The sequence below is a fragment of the Camelina sativa genome, chromosome 17 (genome assembly GCF_030686135.1).
Source record: "Camelina sativa cultivar CO46 ecotype springtype chromosome 17, ASM3068613v1".
In the NCBI taxonomy this organism is placed as follows: Eukaryota; Viridiplantae; Streptophyta; class Magnoliopsida; order Brassicales; family Brassicaceae; genus Camelina; species Camelina sativa.
This window is the reverse complement of record NC_141896.1, coordinates 35,857,870-35,876,331: the sequence shown is the minus strand read 5'-3', so window position 1 is coordinate 35,876,331 and position 18,462 is coordinate 35,857,870. Positions and strand designations below refer to the sequence as shown.

Here is an 18,462-nt window from a genome sequence, read left to right as displayed (position 1 = left end):
TTTTATTTTTTATTTATTTATTTTTTTTTTTTTTGAGGAAAACTTCCCTTTTCCATCTTGGAAATAGAGGATGCACCGCATTAAATGCGCTGTGCGGTCTTTGAGAGTCATTTTCGGGACCTCGCGAAAATCTCGCTGCACGCTGATTGGTGGGTTCAGCGGCGGTTACTGTCCTAATCCTGTATAAATAGGATTGAGAATTTGGGAAGATCATTCTAAAAACCACAACTTCCCTAAATATTGAGAGAAAAAAATGGTGACTACTCGATCTGCGTGGCTGAGACGGGCTCGGGAAAGGTTGGCCACTTTGTTGAGCGGTTCCAATCGAGCCGAATCGTCAGATAACCCCTCCGCCCAAGAGGGCGTAGAGACTTTCCGAGTCCGCGCACCTATCCCACATGTCGATATGGCGGGTGTGGAAGGGAGCCCTGTGTATCAGGAACTCCGAAGGTATCGAGCTCGCCGATACAGGCTGGAGGCGCACCTTATGGCGAGGCGCCGCAGATTGGCCGAAGTCTGTCGGCTTTATCGTTTGGACGGAACTATTCGGTATGTTGGGGGTGCTAAATCCCGCACCAAGAATTAGAAGTTATATGGGTTATAAAAAATCAAATCAAATATCATTGTAAAAGCTTAGTTTTAGAGTTTGTATGATATGTATATCTTATATATTTATTTTAATCTTTTAAAATGTTTATCTCCATTTTCTATTTTATATTAACATCTTATAAGTCATTATTTTCATACTTCCTTACAATATTCACCACACAAAAAGATCACAAAGTTGAAATGATCCATATGTAATTATCTATTATGTCTCTGGTTATCTCACATATTCATGTATCATTTTTAATAATTTATAAAGATCAATATAATATTTAAAGATCAATATAATTATCCATTTATCCATTTATAAAGACTATTTTGTTTTGTGATCCAATTGTCAAATCTGCAGAGATCAATATAATATATATATATATATATATATATATATATATATATATTTTATGATTTGAGGTTGTTGAAAACAAAAAGAACATAATTAAACAATTGGTTTTTTGTGTCTTTAATCAAAATAAAAAATGATCCAAAAAAACAAAACATATTCAACTGGAACTTAAATATAAAAATAAAATATAATTTTAAAAATATCATTTCACTAGATTCTCTAAAGATGAAACCATTAGTATGAAATCTAGCACTATAAATTAAATTGATGAGTGAAAACCAAAAAAATATAAGTTATCCTTGGGATTTTAAAAATTATTGAGATTGAAGAATTCATATAATTTTATAAGAAAACTAATTTAGTTTGTCACTTCAAAAGTAATATTTTTTATTTTAAAATATTATGTGTAAGTGTTGAGTTTATATCAACAAACAACCAAATCATGTGAATTTTGATTCAGCCACTTGGTGTTCATTTTATTTTAGGTTATAAAAAATTAAAATATTTATTTATAATTAAAGACATGTAACTCCATTTAATTCAAATGTAACTTCTATCCAATAATTGTACATTAATTCATTCCTCCTACTAACTTATTATCTTTCAAGAGAAATTATTTTTGGTTAAATTTTAATATTTTTAATTTATTTTGGTTGGCTAAACTTATATTCATATTTTGGTTGGCTAAATTAATATATTTCTTATGTAAAATTATTGTTTATAATATATTTCTCATTTCAAAGTTTAAAGCAATATATCATATATATAAAAGTAAGGTTTTGGTCTCTCCTTATTGGTTGATTTTCATTTAATGTTTTCTATTTTTTTATTTGCTTTCTAATTGCTTTAAACAATATTTAAGATCCAATAAACACAATACATTTAACTCACACATTAAAATAAAATTATAACTGAAAATAAAATAAATTATGCATTAATCATATTCTACCACTCAATTTTATTCAAACACAATAAATTACTATTGTAACTTCATAGTTCTAAATGTAACTTCCATCATTTCTTATCATATAAATAAGCATTCTCTCAATCTATCATTCTTTCATATTGACATTCTTTTACTATCTCATTTTCACATTCTCTCATTCTCTTCTACAATACCTCAAATCATTTTTCGTTATTTTTGTTATTTTTTATTTCTTATTTTTGTTGTATGGGTTGTAAAAAAAAATGAAATATCATTGTAAATTGTTAATGCTAAATTTTAATTTTAGAGACTAAATGATATATATTTTACATTGTTCTTATTTTAAAAGATTTATCTCCTTTATCTAATTTGGATTATTATCTTATAAGTAATCATTATCTCTTCCTCTCCCACCAATATCAAATGTTGTTATATCTCATATGTGTTGTAAGAGTTTGATTCTATATTTTAATTTAGAAAGTATTATATATATATATATATATATATATAGATATTACATTGTTCTATTTTTTAAAGATTCATCTCCATTATCTAATTTGGATTACCATCTTATAGTAAACATTCTCTCCTCCTCTCCTACCAACATCAAATGTTGTTATATCTCATATGTGTTGTAACTTGTAAGAGTTTGATTCTATATTTTAATGTAGAAGTATTATATATATATATTTAACATTGTTTTCAATTTTTATTTTATTTATATAAAAAATATTTGTTTTATATTTCTTGCCTTTCTAATCTATTCATATTTAGTTTTAAATTTGCATAGTTAAATTTAAATTCACATATGTTGGTTTTAACAAAACAATCAACTTTATTTGAGAATTAGATGTTCCTATTCATTTTTAAACGATCAGTGTGTAACATATAAGCATTTTGTCTTGCAATCACAAGTTCCATTTCCATTGCTTAACTCCATGGTTAAACGATAATATATGTTGTCCTATTTGTAGGAATAACAACATACTTATTGTTTGTTCAAAAAAAAAAAAACATACTTATTTAATTTATTTAAAAGAGCAGATGATTAAACGAAATAAATATTTCTCCAAATTTTATAATTCAATCAGTGAGTGTACTTATTACTTTGAAAAACTTTTACATTGAAGTTCATAAAATCATATAAGAAAACTAAAATACTATATCACTTCAAATTTGGAAGGAAACACTTGGTATTCCTTTTTAAAAAAAGTCAAGACACATATAAAAATTTATGAATATTTAACTCACTTTAAAGACATTAAAGGTCATTTAACTCAAAAATAACTTTTATCCAATAATTTCATACATTCCTCCCACAAAAAAAAAGATATATATATATATATATATGTTCAAGATTGTATTTAAATATTACATAATTTTTTAGTTAGCTAAATTTATAGTCACATATATACAATATATATACATAAGAATTTATATTACTTATTAACACCATAATTCGACCCATTATTTGCTTAACTCAATATTGGTTTCAAAGCCAACTAAAGAAAAACAGAAACGTTCTTATTGATATTAGACCAAAACATGGGCATACAAACATAATCACTTACACGGAATATATTTTTAAAAAATAACTTATTATTGCAACACCAACGTATGAAGGGTTTACATAAGCAGTTAATTCCAAAATCTATAATACAATAAATGTATTGGAAACAATATCAGTCAATGATAAGATTGGATCCTCAAAAACAAGAAACAACATCTTCAAAATTCATAAAAAATAAACGCCACAATTATACACATCTGAACGAAATAGTATAAACATATAGTGTATAAATAAAAGTGACGGCAAAGCCCGTATATGCCTAATTAAAACGAAATAATACAAAAGAGAAAACGAAAAAGACAAAAAAAAAACAAGAAAATGCCAACTACACCACAACCCACGCGTTGCATGGGGAAGCACCTAATTTGAATTGAAATTTGAAGCTATTCTTTAACTAGATTCTCTGTTTCTTTAAATAACTAGATTCTCTGTTTTTTTAACACCAAATAACTAGATTCCCTGTTCATACCAAATAACTAGATTCTATATTTTTTTAAAGCTATTCTTTACTTTTTCCTATCAAATAGGTAATCTAATGTTCCAACTTTCAATTCAAGTAAAATTTAACTATAAATGGAACAAATCTATTTTGAATAATATAGGAAAATCTTCATTTATTGGTTTTTTAATATACAAACATCCTCGAAAAGAAAAAAAAAAAAAAAAAAAAAAAAAAGAAAAAAAAAAAAGAGAAGAAAGGTCCAACATTGCAACATTAGCAACCATGGCTAGATTGGTTCGAAGACTATGTCCATCTGCTAATCATCCCGAGACTCCTCTAAGATCAACGACAATCTCATCAAAATGTGCTGCATGTTATGAAGCTCATGAAAATAAGCAAGTCTACAAGTGTAATATGTGCGATTTGTGTCTCCACGAGGAATGCATCGACACTAACATCCCTTATCTTCATGCACACCCTCTCAAGCTCAACGGTATAAATTACTTACAGTCATGTTCTCTTTGCCACACCATTCCTACTTCAATAATTTATCAATGTTCACAATGTTCTTTTCGTATTTGTATCCCTTGTGCGAGAAAACCTCTTATCATTAGCCAAAGTAAAGCCCATGACCATGAACTCCTCCAAATACCGATAGAAGTCTCCTTCACTTGTTATGCGTGTGGGTTGTGTGTTACAGAATACCCGTATATTTGTCTTCAGTGTCTTTTTATAATTGATTTTGGATGCATCTACTTACCACGTGTTATACGCATCAACAGACACGACCATCGTATCTCTCGTGTTTCTTCTCTTGGCCCTGGGAAGTGGATTTGCGGGGTATGTTATGAGCATGTTAATGGAGAGTATGGTGCATATTCTTGCTTGGTTTGTTCTTATGTTGCTCATTCAAAATGTGCAACATCTATTTATAGTTGGGATAGGATAGAACTGGAAGGGGTACCCGAAGAAGAAGAAGAAGAAGAAGAAGAAGGAAGAAAACCATTTGAAGTGATAGATCACAACCAAATCAAACATTTTAGCCATGAACACAATCTGAAGGTATCGTTATCATCATCAAAACTCGAGGAACCCAGAGAACATTGCTATGCATGCACCATCCCTCTGTATTCAGAATTGTGCTATATATGCACACAATGTGATTTTATTCTTCACGATGCATGCGCAAATCTCCCTCTGAAGAAAAGACATGAGTATGGTTCGCGAAAATTTAAGTTGTCGTATGCCAAAAGGCAGGACGCCATACCATATTTTAGTTGTGGGGCTTGTCATCGTTTTTGCACCGGTTTCTCATATATGGAGGAGTACTCTCTATTTACGATTGATGTGCGATGTGCTTTGATTTCGGGTGCAATCAAACATGAAAGTCATCCACATTTGTTAGTTATAACTCGGGACATGGTCTCTAAACGGAGGTGTGATAGTTGTGACTCAGTATGTTGGTTTTTTCTACGTTGTAGCGATATAGATAATTGTGGTGGCTACAATTTATGCTTTAGATGTGCTACTTTACCCACATTGGTAAGACACAAATACGATGATCATCCTCTTTCCTTATGCTACAGTGAGAGAATTGTGAATGTGATACTTTGTTGCGGGATATGCGAAGAGGAATTAGATTCAAAAAGTTGGTTTTACAAATGCAGTGAATGTGGCTCAACTCTTCATACTAAATGTGTATTTAATTATCTAATACACTCAAGACCTGGATATAGTTTACAGATGGGTTACTGTGACTCATTTTATTTGCTTCCCAACCATCATCTCTCTCGGCCTATTTGCTACTTATGTAAGACTCGTTGTACGGGTGATTTTTTTCTAAACCATAAGGATGATACAAATCTATTCATATGTTGTTCTTGTAAAATTTACTAAGGGGGTGTTATTGGATTGTGGTTTTTAAAGGAGTTTGATGTATTTAAGAATCAGGTGTTATTCAATTGGGTATTTTTAAAAATCCATTAAAATCTAGTGTTATTCAATATCTACTGGATTTTGTGTGATTTTGGATTTCAACGTACTTTGCTTCTAAAATATGAACAAACACAATACCACACTTTTCTCAATCATTTCATTTTCTTCTCCTCTCTTTAGATGGATCTCTAGCCTTTGACATATTATTGTTTGATTTTTTTTCTCAATCCTTTTATATAATCACACTTATTCATCAGATATGTATTATTTTTGAGAATTTTTTTTTTTGTGTTCTTTAACTTTTTTTTCTGGGTTCATGATCTATAACTTTTTTTTTGGTTTATGATATAATCACACTTTTTTTTTTCTGGGTTCAATCTCTGTTTCTTCCTCCTCAAACCCTTTGTATATAATCACACTTATTCATCAGATCTGTGTTTTTTTGTATTCTTTAATTTTTTTTTTTGGGTTCATGACATCTGGGTTCTTTAATTACACCAAAAATCTGGATTGAAAACAAATACAGTACAAGTTTTCTATGACATGCGTAAAAGTCTGGGTGTTATTAATTTAATATAATTTTGGTGTATAACACAGTTTATGGATATATATATTTTTTTTTCTAACAATAACTTTTTAAAAAATCCATAACAATCACCAAAAATACATTATCAATGACTTTCAAATCCACCTTATATGCATTATAAAGTCCACACAAATGCATTAGACTTTTAAATCCACTAATGTCCTGGGTTAATTAAAATCTATTAAAATCCTCAATCCAATAACACCCCCTAAATAATTCTGTTGATATTACAACGCTTAGTATTGAAATTAATTTATAGAATTTATAAATGCATTCTGTCATGTCTCTTGTAATCCCCTATATATTAATAGAGAAACATTCTTGAAAAATGCTGATGTTTCGTCGCCAGAGAGCTCGAAACACATTTTAAAAAATAACCCAAATTAATTATATGAATTATATTTATGCCACTATAGATTTAAATCAAAATTCATTACATAATTTAAAACTATTTGTAGCTATTTAATTTGAATCTATATTACTATTCTTTAAAAAAACAACAAATTATTTTTTTAACTGATAATAATACATATTTAATTAAAATAAAGCTCATACAAAAATTTTAACCACGTTAAAGAATGTGAAATGTATTTGAGAATTTGTTAAAAATGCCCCTTTTGATATACCCCTTTTCAAAAATACCCTCTTTTCTGGCCATTTTTATTTATGCCCTCTTTTAATTTTTAATGACCATTTTACCCTTAGATGAAAATTATTTTATTCAATAAAAAGAAAAAAAAAAATTTCCCGCCAAAATTTTTCCTGCCAAAAAAAATTTACAAGGTTTTTAAAAGGTTTTATAAGGTTTCTACCTTATAAAAGCCTTATAAACACCTTGTAAAGGCTTTTACAAGATTTTTTAAAGAGTTTTAAAAGGTTTTTTAAACAACTTGTAAACACTTTTACAAGATTTTTAAAAGGTTTTTAAAAGGTTTTAAAAGGTTTTTAAAAGGTTTTTAAAAGGTTTTCAAATGGTTTTTAAAAAGATTTTTAAAAGGTTTTTAAACACCTTCTAAACCCTTTTACAATGTTTTTAAAAACCTTGTAAAAGTTTTTATAAAATTTTTAAAAGGTTTTTAAAAATCCTTTTAAATGCTTTTAAAAAGTTTTTAAAAGCGTTTACAAAGTGTTTAAAAACCTTTTAAAGCATTTACAAGCTTTTTAAAAGCATTTACAAGGTTTTTAAAAGCGTTTACAATGTGTTTAAAAACCTTTTAAAAACCTTGTAAACGCTTTTAAAAGTTTTTTCAAAGCATTTACAAGGTTTTTAAAAGGTATAAATTTCAATATTTTTGGCGGGAAAATTTTTCGATTTTGGCGGGAAAAAAATTTTTGGCGGGAAATTTTTTTGGCGGGAAAATATTTTCGATTTTGATGACTGTACATTCTTGCTGTCACTCAAAAAGGGTAATTTAGTCATTTTGTATATAAAGAGGGGTAGTTTTAAAAATGGTCAACATGAAGGGGTATTTTTAAAAAAAGATATGGAAAAAGGGGCATTTTTGAGAATGCCCCAATGTATTTTTACACAAAATAGTCACAAATTTGAAAAATAATAAAAAAATAGTTACATATTTTGTGTTATACAAACGAATCTTAAATCTCAAATAATAATTTTATTTATCGGAGGTTGTTTACCTAGTGAGTAGTAGTACCAAAGAATGATACAATGGGTCAAACCGTCACCCTTACGTCATGCTGCCGCTGATAAACGTGTGCGCTTATCTGAACTAAACGACTGCGTATTTGATTAGTTAAGTATGCACTGTTTTTTCTTTTCAACATTTCAATATTCTGTACTATACATTTCTTTTTTCTACCAAAAAAAAACTATACATTTTTTTTTTTTCCCTTTTTACTCGTTTTACTATACATTTCTTAAATGAAGCTATAGAACCTTATATGCTGGCCTTGATTACATAGATTTAGTTACAGCATTGTCTGATAACTAGTTCCAATTTGTCAGTTACTTAATGTTTTTTTAATCTTTTAACTAAACTTTCAAATATGGAGAGAACACCCAAAAAAGATGTGGATATAAAAAAGAAAAAAAAAATAAAATGATTTGAGATGCAATAATTGGGATGTATTAAAGGGGGTCCATTAACGAATCAATGTGTGATTTATAAACTTTTGCCTTTCAAAATGAAACATCTCTATTGCGAGTTATTACAACAACAATAAAAGATAGAGGATGATGAATTGATGACGTAACACAAACCATTGATATTTAAAATCTATAAATCCTTAACACTTTTGCTAACGTATTAATGCCTTTTGGAGCTAAGTTTATCAAACAAACAAAAATGAATCATCAGATATATGTCTAAAGAAAACTAGATCATCATCATGCTTTAAAAGTGTTAAAAAAAAATTGCGTCTTCGAAATCCAACTTAATGCTAATACTATAGTATCTTTCTAAATCTTTGACTTAATAAACCAATTTATATATTTTGGGTTAAGTCATCTTCTTAATTTGGCCAACTGTCAAATACAACAACTCTTTCCTTACTATAAATATACATACACATGGTCATTAGAGATTCAACAAATACACATATATATTTTTTTCACCAACTCTCTCGCTCTCGAATTCGAGATGCCAATCCCAGAGAAATCTTCAGGTAATCATAAGAATAATAGTAAGAGGCTAGTTGTTAAGAAGCTTTTCGCTAGACAGCAACACGAAGGCTTTGGTGCTGTTGTAAGAAGAAGCATCGGAAGGTAAAGCAAACGTTTCATTATTTCCAAGTGTCGTAGTAGTAATGGATAGAAAGGTTTAATAAATAATTAATTGTGAATTTTTGCAGGTTTGAGTTTAGGTACTTCGACCCATTTCTTGTTTTGGATGAATTCTCATGTTGGAATATATTGTTTCTTTTTTTCCTCTGTTTTTGCTCTGTTCCTTTGAATCCAACTGATATAAAATATATTCAAAATTGCAGTTTCAGCTCCTTCAGGTTTCCCAGATCATCCACACAGAGGTTGGTTTTGTTGTTGATTATTTTAAACAAAACTTCACACGTTTAAGTGTGCGTTTATATATATTAGTAAACAACTATATACCTATTATTTGTGTTTGACATTTATGTTCATAGTTGGACAAGTATGATCGCTAACTCTATCACTAGTATAGTACTATTATCATTGTTGTCTTGTTATAATATTCTTTTTTCGTCTCCAAAATCAGGTTTTGAGACAGTCACTTACATGTTAGAGGTATTGACATCTTCTCATCTTTTTTTATTCGATTATGCAAGAATCGCCATGCTTAAGTCTTGATGAATTTGTCTGTATACACAGGGAGAGATTTTGCATGAAGACTGTGAAGGACACAAAGGAGTAATAAGAGAAGGAGGGTTACAATGGATGACTGCAGGAAAAGGCATTGTTCATTCTGAAATGCCTTCTTCTAATCCCAATGGCATAATTACTCACAACAAGGGTTTGCAACTTTGGATCAATCTCTCCTCAAAACATAAATTGTAAGCTTCTTTGATGTAAAATTTTTCACGGATCAACCAATTGACATTGACTTAAGCTAGTGATCCATGTTATAATTTTTATACTAGATTAGGTCTCTTCTTACTTAAAAGTGTGTAAATTCTCAGAGTGGAGCCGAGTTATCAAGAGATAGAGAGTCAAGATATATCAGAAACAGAGAAAGATGGTGTGAGAGTTAGAGTCATAGCAGGAGAATGGAATGGAGTTAAGTCAAAAATTTGCACAAGAACACCAACAATGTATCTAGACTTCACTCTCTCGCCGGGTTCTCGAATCTCTCAGCCCATTCCACTTCATTGGAACGCGTTTGTCTATATTCTTCAAGGCCAGGGCCATTTTGGGGATGCCAAGTTACAACACTCAGCCGCTGCTGCCCACCACTTGCTGGTTCTAGGCCTAGGTGGTGACCGTGTAGAGGCTTGGAACGGTTCTGATACCGGTTTGCCACTTCGGTTTATCCTTGTGGCTGGTGAGCCTATTGGTGAACCAATGGTTCAGTTTGGTCCTTTTGTTATGAACACACAAGAAGAGATTGATCGGACCATTGATGATTTTGAGAATTTTACAAATGGGTTTGAAAACGCTAGACATTGGAAGTCTCAAGCTGCTTCTGCCTTGGGATTGTTTTGAGATCTTTTTGCCTCTATTTATATTTCATATCCAATTTTTTTTTTAATTAGTTGCCTTGGGATTGTTTTGAGATCTTTTTGCCTCTATAGACTTAAGAGAAGCCTACTGATCCAGATCAAAGCCAAGTGAATACCTCAAGGGAAGAAGATTGTCAGAATCCCCAAGGTCAACTCGATCAAGTATTGAGTCTACTGAACGGGGTACTGATTTCTCATAATGGTCTACAACTTCATATGGAAGTAACCAACTTGAACAAATACAACTTCATATGGAAGAGAAATTCAAAAAAATCTCGAGAATCATATTGCCATGGTTGATAGTAAAGTTACCCCTAGAGAATCATATTGCCATGGTTGATAGTAAAGTTATCCTTGGTTTTGCTGTTGTAACTGAAGGTCAAAAGGTTGAGAAATCGAGGACACAATGCAAGGTTTTATAAAATTGTCAGTAAACTTATATGTTATCAATTTATTTCAAAGTAAGATAATAGTTTAAGAGTATGTGATCCTAAAAAAGAGAGAGAAAATAATAAGTAGTACTAAAACTACACAAATGTTAAACATAAAATGTTAGTAAAGAGTAAAAACACAACCATATTCAAAATGAAAACCAAAAATATTATTCATGATAAAAAAATATTTGGGCGAAGAGACATAACTCAAAAAAAAAATCTATAGTGAAAAGTCATATTGAATCGAGACAATCTTGCCAAAAATTATTGTTAAATGCATTATAAATATAAGATATTTTGTAAAGAATTATGATAAAGAGTTGCAATTGTTATAATAGTTATTAACATTTATATTATTAGTAAAAAACATTATAATAAAAAGTGATCTTAAGTGAAAATATTCAAACGAATAGTTGTAATGAGTAAATGTAACTTTCTACTAAAATAATTATAAATATAAAATATATATAATCTTTAGTAAAAATGTATTAAGGAAAATTATAGTAAAAATACACAAAATAGACGCACCTCTAAGTTATATTTTAGAATTGAAATTTTATATTGTTGTAATCATTTCTAAAAATCTCTAGTTAGATTTTAGAATAACATTGGAATACTGGATATTAATATATTTATATTGAAATTATTTTGATTCAACATTAAACAGAAAATATGGTTCAACGAACAATGATTTGTTAATAACTCAAGAAGAGACAAATCTATATAGAGTTCAAACAACATGAATACTGAATAGACACAACTATTTAAAGGAAAAGTAGTGATTAAAAAATGAAAAAATTGGTGAAAATACACAAATCTACAATGAACAGACGCAATTATATATATATATATATATATATATATATTTTAAACTACAACATATATTTTTACGAAAAGATACGACAAAAAATCACAACTGTTGTTGACATTTATTCAGATTGCTATTATTATATAGATTAAAGAAAAGTTGAACCATTGCATAGCCATTTTAGATTCTTTAATACATACAAGAAGAAATCATTTAAATTGTGTGATCTTTCTAATCATTTCTTAGTAAGACTTTATATTAAAAATTTAAACCGACACTCTTTATTTTAAAATTGAGTACACACATTCATTATTGGTTTTGGAACTTTCACAGTATTGAATTCAAGAAGATGTTGTGTTGTTGACTTCATCCTCCAAAGTTTCTACGAACTTATCAGCATAACCACTAAAAAATCCAGGACTAACCAAAGTCTCTTTCAATTTCTTATGATTTCTCTTCACTAAGTTCCCAATCTCACTATCTTTATCCATCACAGATTTAACCGTGTCCATCAAACTCTCCTTGGAGAACCATCCGGAATCTTCTCTCTGCACCTTCACAGAGACTTCGAGTTCTTCGGTCAGCAGTCTTGTGATGAGAATCTGATCAGCCAACTGAGGAATAAACACAATCTGGCAATCACTAACCAAAGACTCCCACATTGAGCCAAACCCACAATGGTTCACAAAGCAACCTACTGATGGATGAGACAATATCAAAGGTTGTTCCACCCATCCTTCCCAAACGATTCCACGCCCTTTAACCCGTTCTTCAAACCCTTTTGGTAATGCTTCCTGAACCGTTGATGAGCCTTTTGGTGGCATGACCACTATTAAAAACGGTAGACCCGTTAGCTCCATTCCTAAACAGAGTTCTTGAAACTGATCCTTCTCGAAAAAGAATTGGGTGCCAAAAGCGCAAAACACTACCGAGCCTGGTTCAAATCCGTTTAACCACTGACTCCATCGATCTTCTAGTGGTTTACCACTTTTACTTTGAGGTTCAGGGAGCATCGGACCGGTTAAGAGAACTTTCTTTTGACATTCTCTTTCGATGAAACCGCATAGCTTACCTTCAAGTTCCACGCACGTCCTTATGGAAACAACGTCACAGTTCTTAAGGCCTGTGGTAATTAGCCCGAAAAGCTCATGAGAACTCGCGAAGAGAGAACAGACGTTAGCTTCATGTCCACGTAAGGCCACTTTGGATAAAGGATAATCCGGCGGAGGAAACCCTAATTCAGCACAAGGTGCAAGAACCATAGCTAGGCAAGCTGCCGATATGATCTGGTAGTTTACACTCTTGAATCCAAACTCTTTTGCCATATCTGGAACCCAATGAATAAAATCGAAAAAGATTAGGTCTGGTTTTAAGGCACGGACCTTAGCTTCGATCTGATCGCGTAAGAGATCCATGGCATCGAATATGGGTTTCTTAGTTGAGTTTGGGAGATCTGATGCCGTCTCGGCGCCAGAAGGGAGACCATCGACATGAGGGAGAGTAAGAGGTTCCAAGATAATGCTGTCCGGGAACAGATTGAGAGGTTCAAGCTGCTTGTGAGCTTTCTTGGGAAGGAAAAAAGTGATGGTATGACCTTTCTCAGCTAGTTTGTTGGCTAGATGAAGATATGGAATCATATGACCAAAACCAAACCATGGGTACATAAAAGCATGAAACTTTGACCCCATTTCTTGAAGAGAGCCAAAAGAAGATAACCAGTAAGTAGTAACACACTTTTGTTTCTTTCTTTTTCTCTACTCAAGTTATATATATACAAGACAGCTGCTTCCATTTTTGCTTGAAAGTTGTGTAGTAGTTGAGATGCTCTTCCTCTGGATAGATTTAATTAGTCAAAAAAATGTGTATTAGTTGGGGTTAATTATTATTGGGTTAGGTGGTAATTGGTTGGATGCATGTGCCATGTATTCAACAATGTTATTTGTCTTTTGCTTCAACACATACTGTATTTAAAAAGCAGATTAGTACTGTTAGAATCACAGATCAGTGTTCCAAACTGTTAAAATCTAAGTACATGTAACAAAACCAAAGCGAGTTTCAAGAACAGCCACGTGTAACATTTCTCTTAGTAAATGGCAAAAGTCCTAAGCTTTTTGGAGTGAGCCATGGCTCACACGACACGAGCCTTTACTGGTGAACGAAGACGAAATCAACTGATAAAAATTGAAACATTTTTTTTATCTGTAAAGATGTTAAATTGACTGTTTGAGGGAGAACCTGAGTTGTTTCGTTTCACCAATTATTCTCTCAAGGAACTAAGAAAATGGGGGTTTCGATGTTGGATTCGTCATGGAGTTTCCGATTATACCCGAAGATGTCGCCTCCTTCACCAACACCAAAACTCGCAAGCTCTTTGACAGATCCAATTTGTCTGAATATGAGGTTTGGTCATCCAATTAGGGCATATTCAGCACGAGTTCTGAAATGCAGGTCTGTTGTGTCTGAGGATTTTGTTGAGAGAAGTAGCCCATCTGTGGTAACAAACTTAAATCTCAGCTTTCGAATTTTGTTTTAGAATTGCATTGATGTCCATTGATTTGTTCTCATGTCTAGTCTTCCAATAGAATGTGTTGAACAAGTTCATTAAAGGGAGAAAGAGTGAAACTTTTTTCTTGGCTTTGTGGATTGAAAGGTTTTAGTGAAGATACATGACCAAAGACAAGCTTAAATTGTGATATCTCCTGTTAAAGTCTTGGCCTTTTGTTTGCTCAATGGTCACTCTGTCTCTAATCCTCTTTGTAGATTAAGAACACCTCTTCGATATAGGCTATATGTCAACTGTTATTCTCTACCTTATTCCTTTTGAAAGGTTAAGAAAGAGCTGGAGATTTGCTTCGACCTCATACATAGGCTCGGGAGAGGCATTTTGTACTTAGGTTCTGCCAGAATCCCACCAAACCATTCACATTACCTACAAGCACAAGAGTTGAGCAGAGAAGTAACTAAGACCTTCTAAAACTCTCTACAAAAGAGTTAGTTTTCATCTTACGATATAGATTTTTCAGAGTTGTGTGTTATTTTCATCAGGCAGCAAATCTGTTGGACTGTACTACATGGTCTGGAGCTGGACCAGGACTTATGGATGCTGTGACTAAAGGTGCTTTGGAAGCTGAGAAACCGGTCGGTGGCATCAAGATAGAAAAAGAAGCTGGTGAATGGACCGCATCCAAGTTTCATCCTTACCTCCCTCCTCAGAATTACCATACTTGCAGGTAAACCGTAGCCACACGCATCACTTCTACTCTGACTAAACATCCCTAAAATGTTGGAACCAATGTTTAGGTTCTTCTCGGCGAGAAAACATGGATTAGTGGATGCAGTGATGAGAAACAATGTCTCTGATAAGACAGCAGTAATTGCACTTCCAGGTGGTATTGGCACACTCGATGAAATGTTTGAGATTTTGGCATTGATTCAGCTCAAAAGGATTGGATCTGCATTGCCAGTTCCATTCATTGTGATGAATTATGATTCTTTCTATTCAAAGCTGCTTGAATTCATAGAGAGTTGTGAAAAGTTGGGAACTGTTTCTAAAGGAGAAGTTTCTGCATTGTGGAAGGTATGCAACAACAACTTTGAAGCTTTAACATACTTAGCTGAATTCTACGACTTGCCTTATGGTTCTACAAAACTAGAAACTGAACTTAGAAAATCCAGTCGTGGATGACTAGTTTCTTAGCTCTTTTGCTTATTTTTTAAATTGTAAGAGATCATAGTTTTGACCATGACCAACAAATTTGAAGCTATGTGGCACATGTAGAGTATAAGATTCGTGTGTTCAATATATATGTGTATAAATCAATCAGATTTGTTGTTATCACTTCAAGCTTATGTTTCTTATCTTAGCATCTCGAGTTATTCTTCTACTTCACTGAACTTATGTTGATGGAGTGATGGTTATGTTAAAGCTAGTACATGTGAATAGGGTTTTGTTTGTATCAAGGACCTTTCCGTCCTACAAGCTTTAAATCATAAATCAAAAGATTCTCCACTACAGCGTTACCGATGACAAACAGTCATCAATTATTTCACTACTATGCAAACACATGTCTTCGGCTATTTATAACACTTGCATAAACCACTTAATAAAAGCTTATAATCAGTGCATTTTAAACTAGTCTAGCTTGAGCCTTCTTCAAATCAATTAACTGTGAACTCATTGATATACAAAAGTAATGAACCAGTTTAACCAAGCAAGACCAAACAAATTTCTGATAAAAGATCAACCAAACCAATCAGATTTGTGGTCCATATCTTCATCCTAATGCCAAAAAAAAACAAAAAGTAAAAATAAAGGATACATAAATCTTTTTAAAGTAAGTTTCTTTAGAGAGCCTTTAGAGCCGTTGTGTTGTGGTATATAGAAACTGAATACAAACAAACAAAAGTGAAAACTTGAAAAAAAAAAAGAGAGAGGCGTCTATAATTTGTAGATCGTGCCTACTTAGAAAAGTCTATTTCACACTGAATATTAAACAATAACGCAATAATTGCTCTTCTTTCACTTTCTACATCTTTCTTCTTCTTCTTCTTCTTCTTCTTCTTCCTTCTCCGTTGCAAAGCTCAAGAAAACAAAATCCAAGTCGGTTTTTGCAAGCAAGCGCAAATTTCAAGAAGAAGAAAAAACAGAGAAAAGCTTTCTTCTTCTTTTTGACCTTTCTCCACCCCCCCGAATTAAAGGTTAACAGAGCCTTAATTTCGTCTTTTTACTTATAACGAGAACCCTTTATCAAAAAAGATCTTTACTTTATCCTTATTCTTATCTGCAAAAATTCGTTCTTGTTCCTTAGATTATGGTTTTTTTTTGTTCCTCGAGAAAGTTGATTGCTTTCTTGGAATCCATGTACGGCCCTTTCTCTTTCTTGTTTTTTTTTTTATAAAGGAAGCGTCTGCGTTAAACTGTTTTAGTAACTTAGTGAATTGATTAAGCAATCTTGACCATGATCAAGTTTTTAGCTTTTTTTTTTGCTTGAGATCAGGTAAAAGACCAAATTTCTCCTTATATTTTGTTGTTTGAGGTGTTCTTGAGCTTTGTTTTAATGGCATAATTGATTGCAGCATTTTAAAGTTCTATGATTCGCCAGAGATTTGATTTGACTCACTTAGTAAATTCTGTTATTTGTGTTTGAATTAGTGTCTTTTTGTTAGTTACCTAAAGAATATACACCAAACTCCAAAAGGTTTGTTTGTTTTATTTTATTATGGATGATTCCAAATGAAACTTGTTGTCTTTTAATTGTTTGCAGATCCTGTTATGGAGTCTCCACAATCTGAGGCATCAATCGTCAACGGTAGTATCCATTTGAATGGCAGTGGTGAAACCAGAACAGAGAAACCGGTCTTGTCGTCTAGTTCAGACAGTTTCGTTGGTGTGCTTGAGGTTTTTGTTCACCAAGCTAGGGATATCCAGAACATCTGTATTTATCATAAGCAAGATGTGTATGCTAAGCTTTCTCTCACAAGCGATCCCAAGACCTCCTTGTCCACTAAGATCATCAATGGTGGAGGGAGAAACCCTGTTTTTGATGATACCCTTCAGTTCGATGTGAAGAATCTGGATTGTTCTCTTAAGTGTGAGATATATATGATGAGCCGCGTGAAGAATTATCTTGAGGATCAGTTACTTGGATTCACTCTTGTACCTTTGTCTGAAGTGATGATTGTGAGGAATGGGAAGCTGGAGAAAGAGTTCTCTCTTTCGTCAACCGATTTGTATCACTCTCCTGCAGGATTTGTTGAGTTGTCTCTGTCGTATGCAGGAGATTTGCCCGAGGTAATGCACATTCCTGCGGTTCCAACAGCTGATGAGACCCAGTTGGCTCCTATCGAGTTTGATGAAGATGAGTTTTTGGATCCAAAGATTGTCTGTGAAAACAATCAAATGGTGTCCAAGTACTTTTCTACTACTTGTTCTGATTCTGATGATTTTGCAAGCTCTGAAACCGGCTTTATGGAAGTAAACAGCATCCAGTCTACAGTTGTTGACACTGTTGACAAAGCAGCCCCAGCGTCTGCAGTTGTTGACACTGTTGACAAAGCAGCCCCAGCGAATACTGTCTCAACAAATGAAATATCTTCTCCATCAACTGCAGTTAGCTCTGGTTCCTCGGGAACTCATGATGATTCAAAGCAATCAAGCGAAGGAAACAACTCAGGTTCAGTTAAAGAAGCGACAAAGGCAACAGATATCATCGAGAATGGTGATTTGGATAAGACGGATGATGAAACAGTTGTGAAACCGGTTCTGAAGGTGAACATTGAACCAGAGCAACAGGTGGTGCAGCAAGATATTGTTGACATGTACACGAAAAGCTTGCAGCAATTTACTGAATCACTGGCTAAGATGAAACTCCCTTTGGACATCGACAGCCCGACCCAATCAGAGAACTCAAGCTCCTCTCAGCAGACGCCAAAGAGTGCTAGTTCCCGTGTTTTCTATGGGAGTAGAGCCTTCTTCTGAAGCTCGGTAATCATCTCAAGTTGGCATCAGAAGTAGCAAGTAGTGAAAGTATGATAAGTTAAAAGTAGACTATCCAAAATGTGTAACTATCTCCCTTTGATGCCTATAGCTTTTCATGTTGTCTGCAACGTTTCTAATTTAGTACTACAGTTTCCCACTCGTCCCTTCTCATATAACAAATGC

The 18,462-nt window shown here is 32.6% G+C and overlaps 5 protein-coding genes across 8 annotated transcripts; 4 read left to right on the top strand and 1 right to left on the bottom strand.

The window, feature by feature from the left end:
- The first annotated feature begins 4,048 nt into the window (after positions 1-4,048).
- Positions 4,049-5,924, top strand: LOC147924772 (uncharacterized). Its single transcript, XM_087494323.1, has one exon. The coding sequence runs from the start codon at positions 4,169-4,171 to the stop codon at positions 5,780-5,782; it is 1,614 nt and encodes a 537-aa protein (XP_087350449.1). The 5' UTR covers positions 4,049-4,168; the 3' UTR covers positions 5,783-5,924.
- A 3,030-nt stretch (positions 5,925-8,954) lies between these two features.
- Positions 8,955-10,994, top strand: LOC104758365 (pirin-like protein At1g50590). 2 transcript variants are annotated; one of them, XM_087494238.1, is made up of 6 exons: positions 8,961-9,132; positions 9,219-9,268; positions 9,354-9,392; positions 9,599-9,627; positions 9,712-9,893; positions 10,020-10,994. In XM_087494238.1, exons 1-6 carry the CDS (start codon positions 9,008-9,010, stop codon positions 10,540-10,542), a joined length of 948 nt encoding a protein of 315 aa, XP_087350364.1. In that variant the 5' UTR covers positions 8,961-9,007; the 3' UTR covers positions 10,543-10,994. The 2 variants fall into 2 exon arrangements, with proteins under 2 accessions (XP_087350365.1, XP_087350364.1); XM_087494239.1 differs by lacking the exon at positions 9,219-9,268 and having other exon boundaries at positions 8,955-9,132.
- A 1,045-nt stretch (positions 10,995-12,039) lies between these two features.
- On the bottom strand, positions 12,040-13,696 carry LOC104758364 (UDP-glycosyltransferase 79B5). The gene has a single exon (XM_010481218.3). It carries the CDS (start codon positions 13,487-13,489, stop codon positions 12,143-12,145), a length of 1,347 nt encoding a protein of 448 aa, XP_010479520.2. The 5' UTR covers positions 13,490-13,696; the 3' UTR covers positions 12,040-12,142.
- Positions 13,697-13,797: 101 nt separating this feature from the next.
- On the top strand, positions 13,798-15,645 carry LOC104758363 (uncharacterized). Its single transcript, XM_010481215.3, has 4 exons — positions 13,798-14,295; positions 14,629-14,757; positions 14,847-15,031; positions 15,102-15,645. The coding sequence occupies exons 1-4, from the start codon at positions 14,083-14,085 to the stop codon at positions 15,484-15,486; spliced, it is 912 nt and encodes a 303-aa protein (XP_010479517.1). The 5' UTR covers positions 13,798-14,082; the 3' UTR covers positions 15,487-15,645.
- Positions 15,646-16,150: 505 nt separating this feature from the next.
- On the top strand, positions 16,151-18,436 carry LOC104758362 (uncharacterized). 3 transcript variants are annotated; one of them, XM_010481212.3, is made up of 2 exons: positions 16,151-16,499; positions 17,066-18,436. In XM_010481212.3, exon 2 carries the CDS (start codon positions 17,074-17,076, stop codon positions 18,277-18,279), a length of 1,206 nt encoding a protein of 401 aa, XP_010479514.2. In that variant the 5' UTR covers positions 16,151-16,499; positions 17,066-17,073; the 3' UTR covers positions 18,280-18,436. The 3 variants fall into 3 exon arrangements, with proteins under 3 accessions (XP_010479514.2, XP_010479515.2, XP_010479516.2); XM_010481213.2 differs by having other exon boundaries at positions 16,281-16,662; XM_010481214.3 differs by lacking the exon at positions 16,151-16,499 and adding an exon at positions 16,581-16,798.
- The last annotated feature ends 26 nt before the right edge of the window (positions 18,437-18,462 follow it).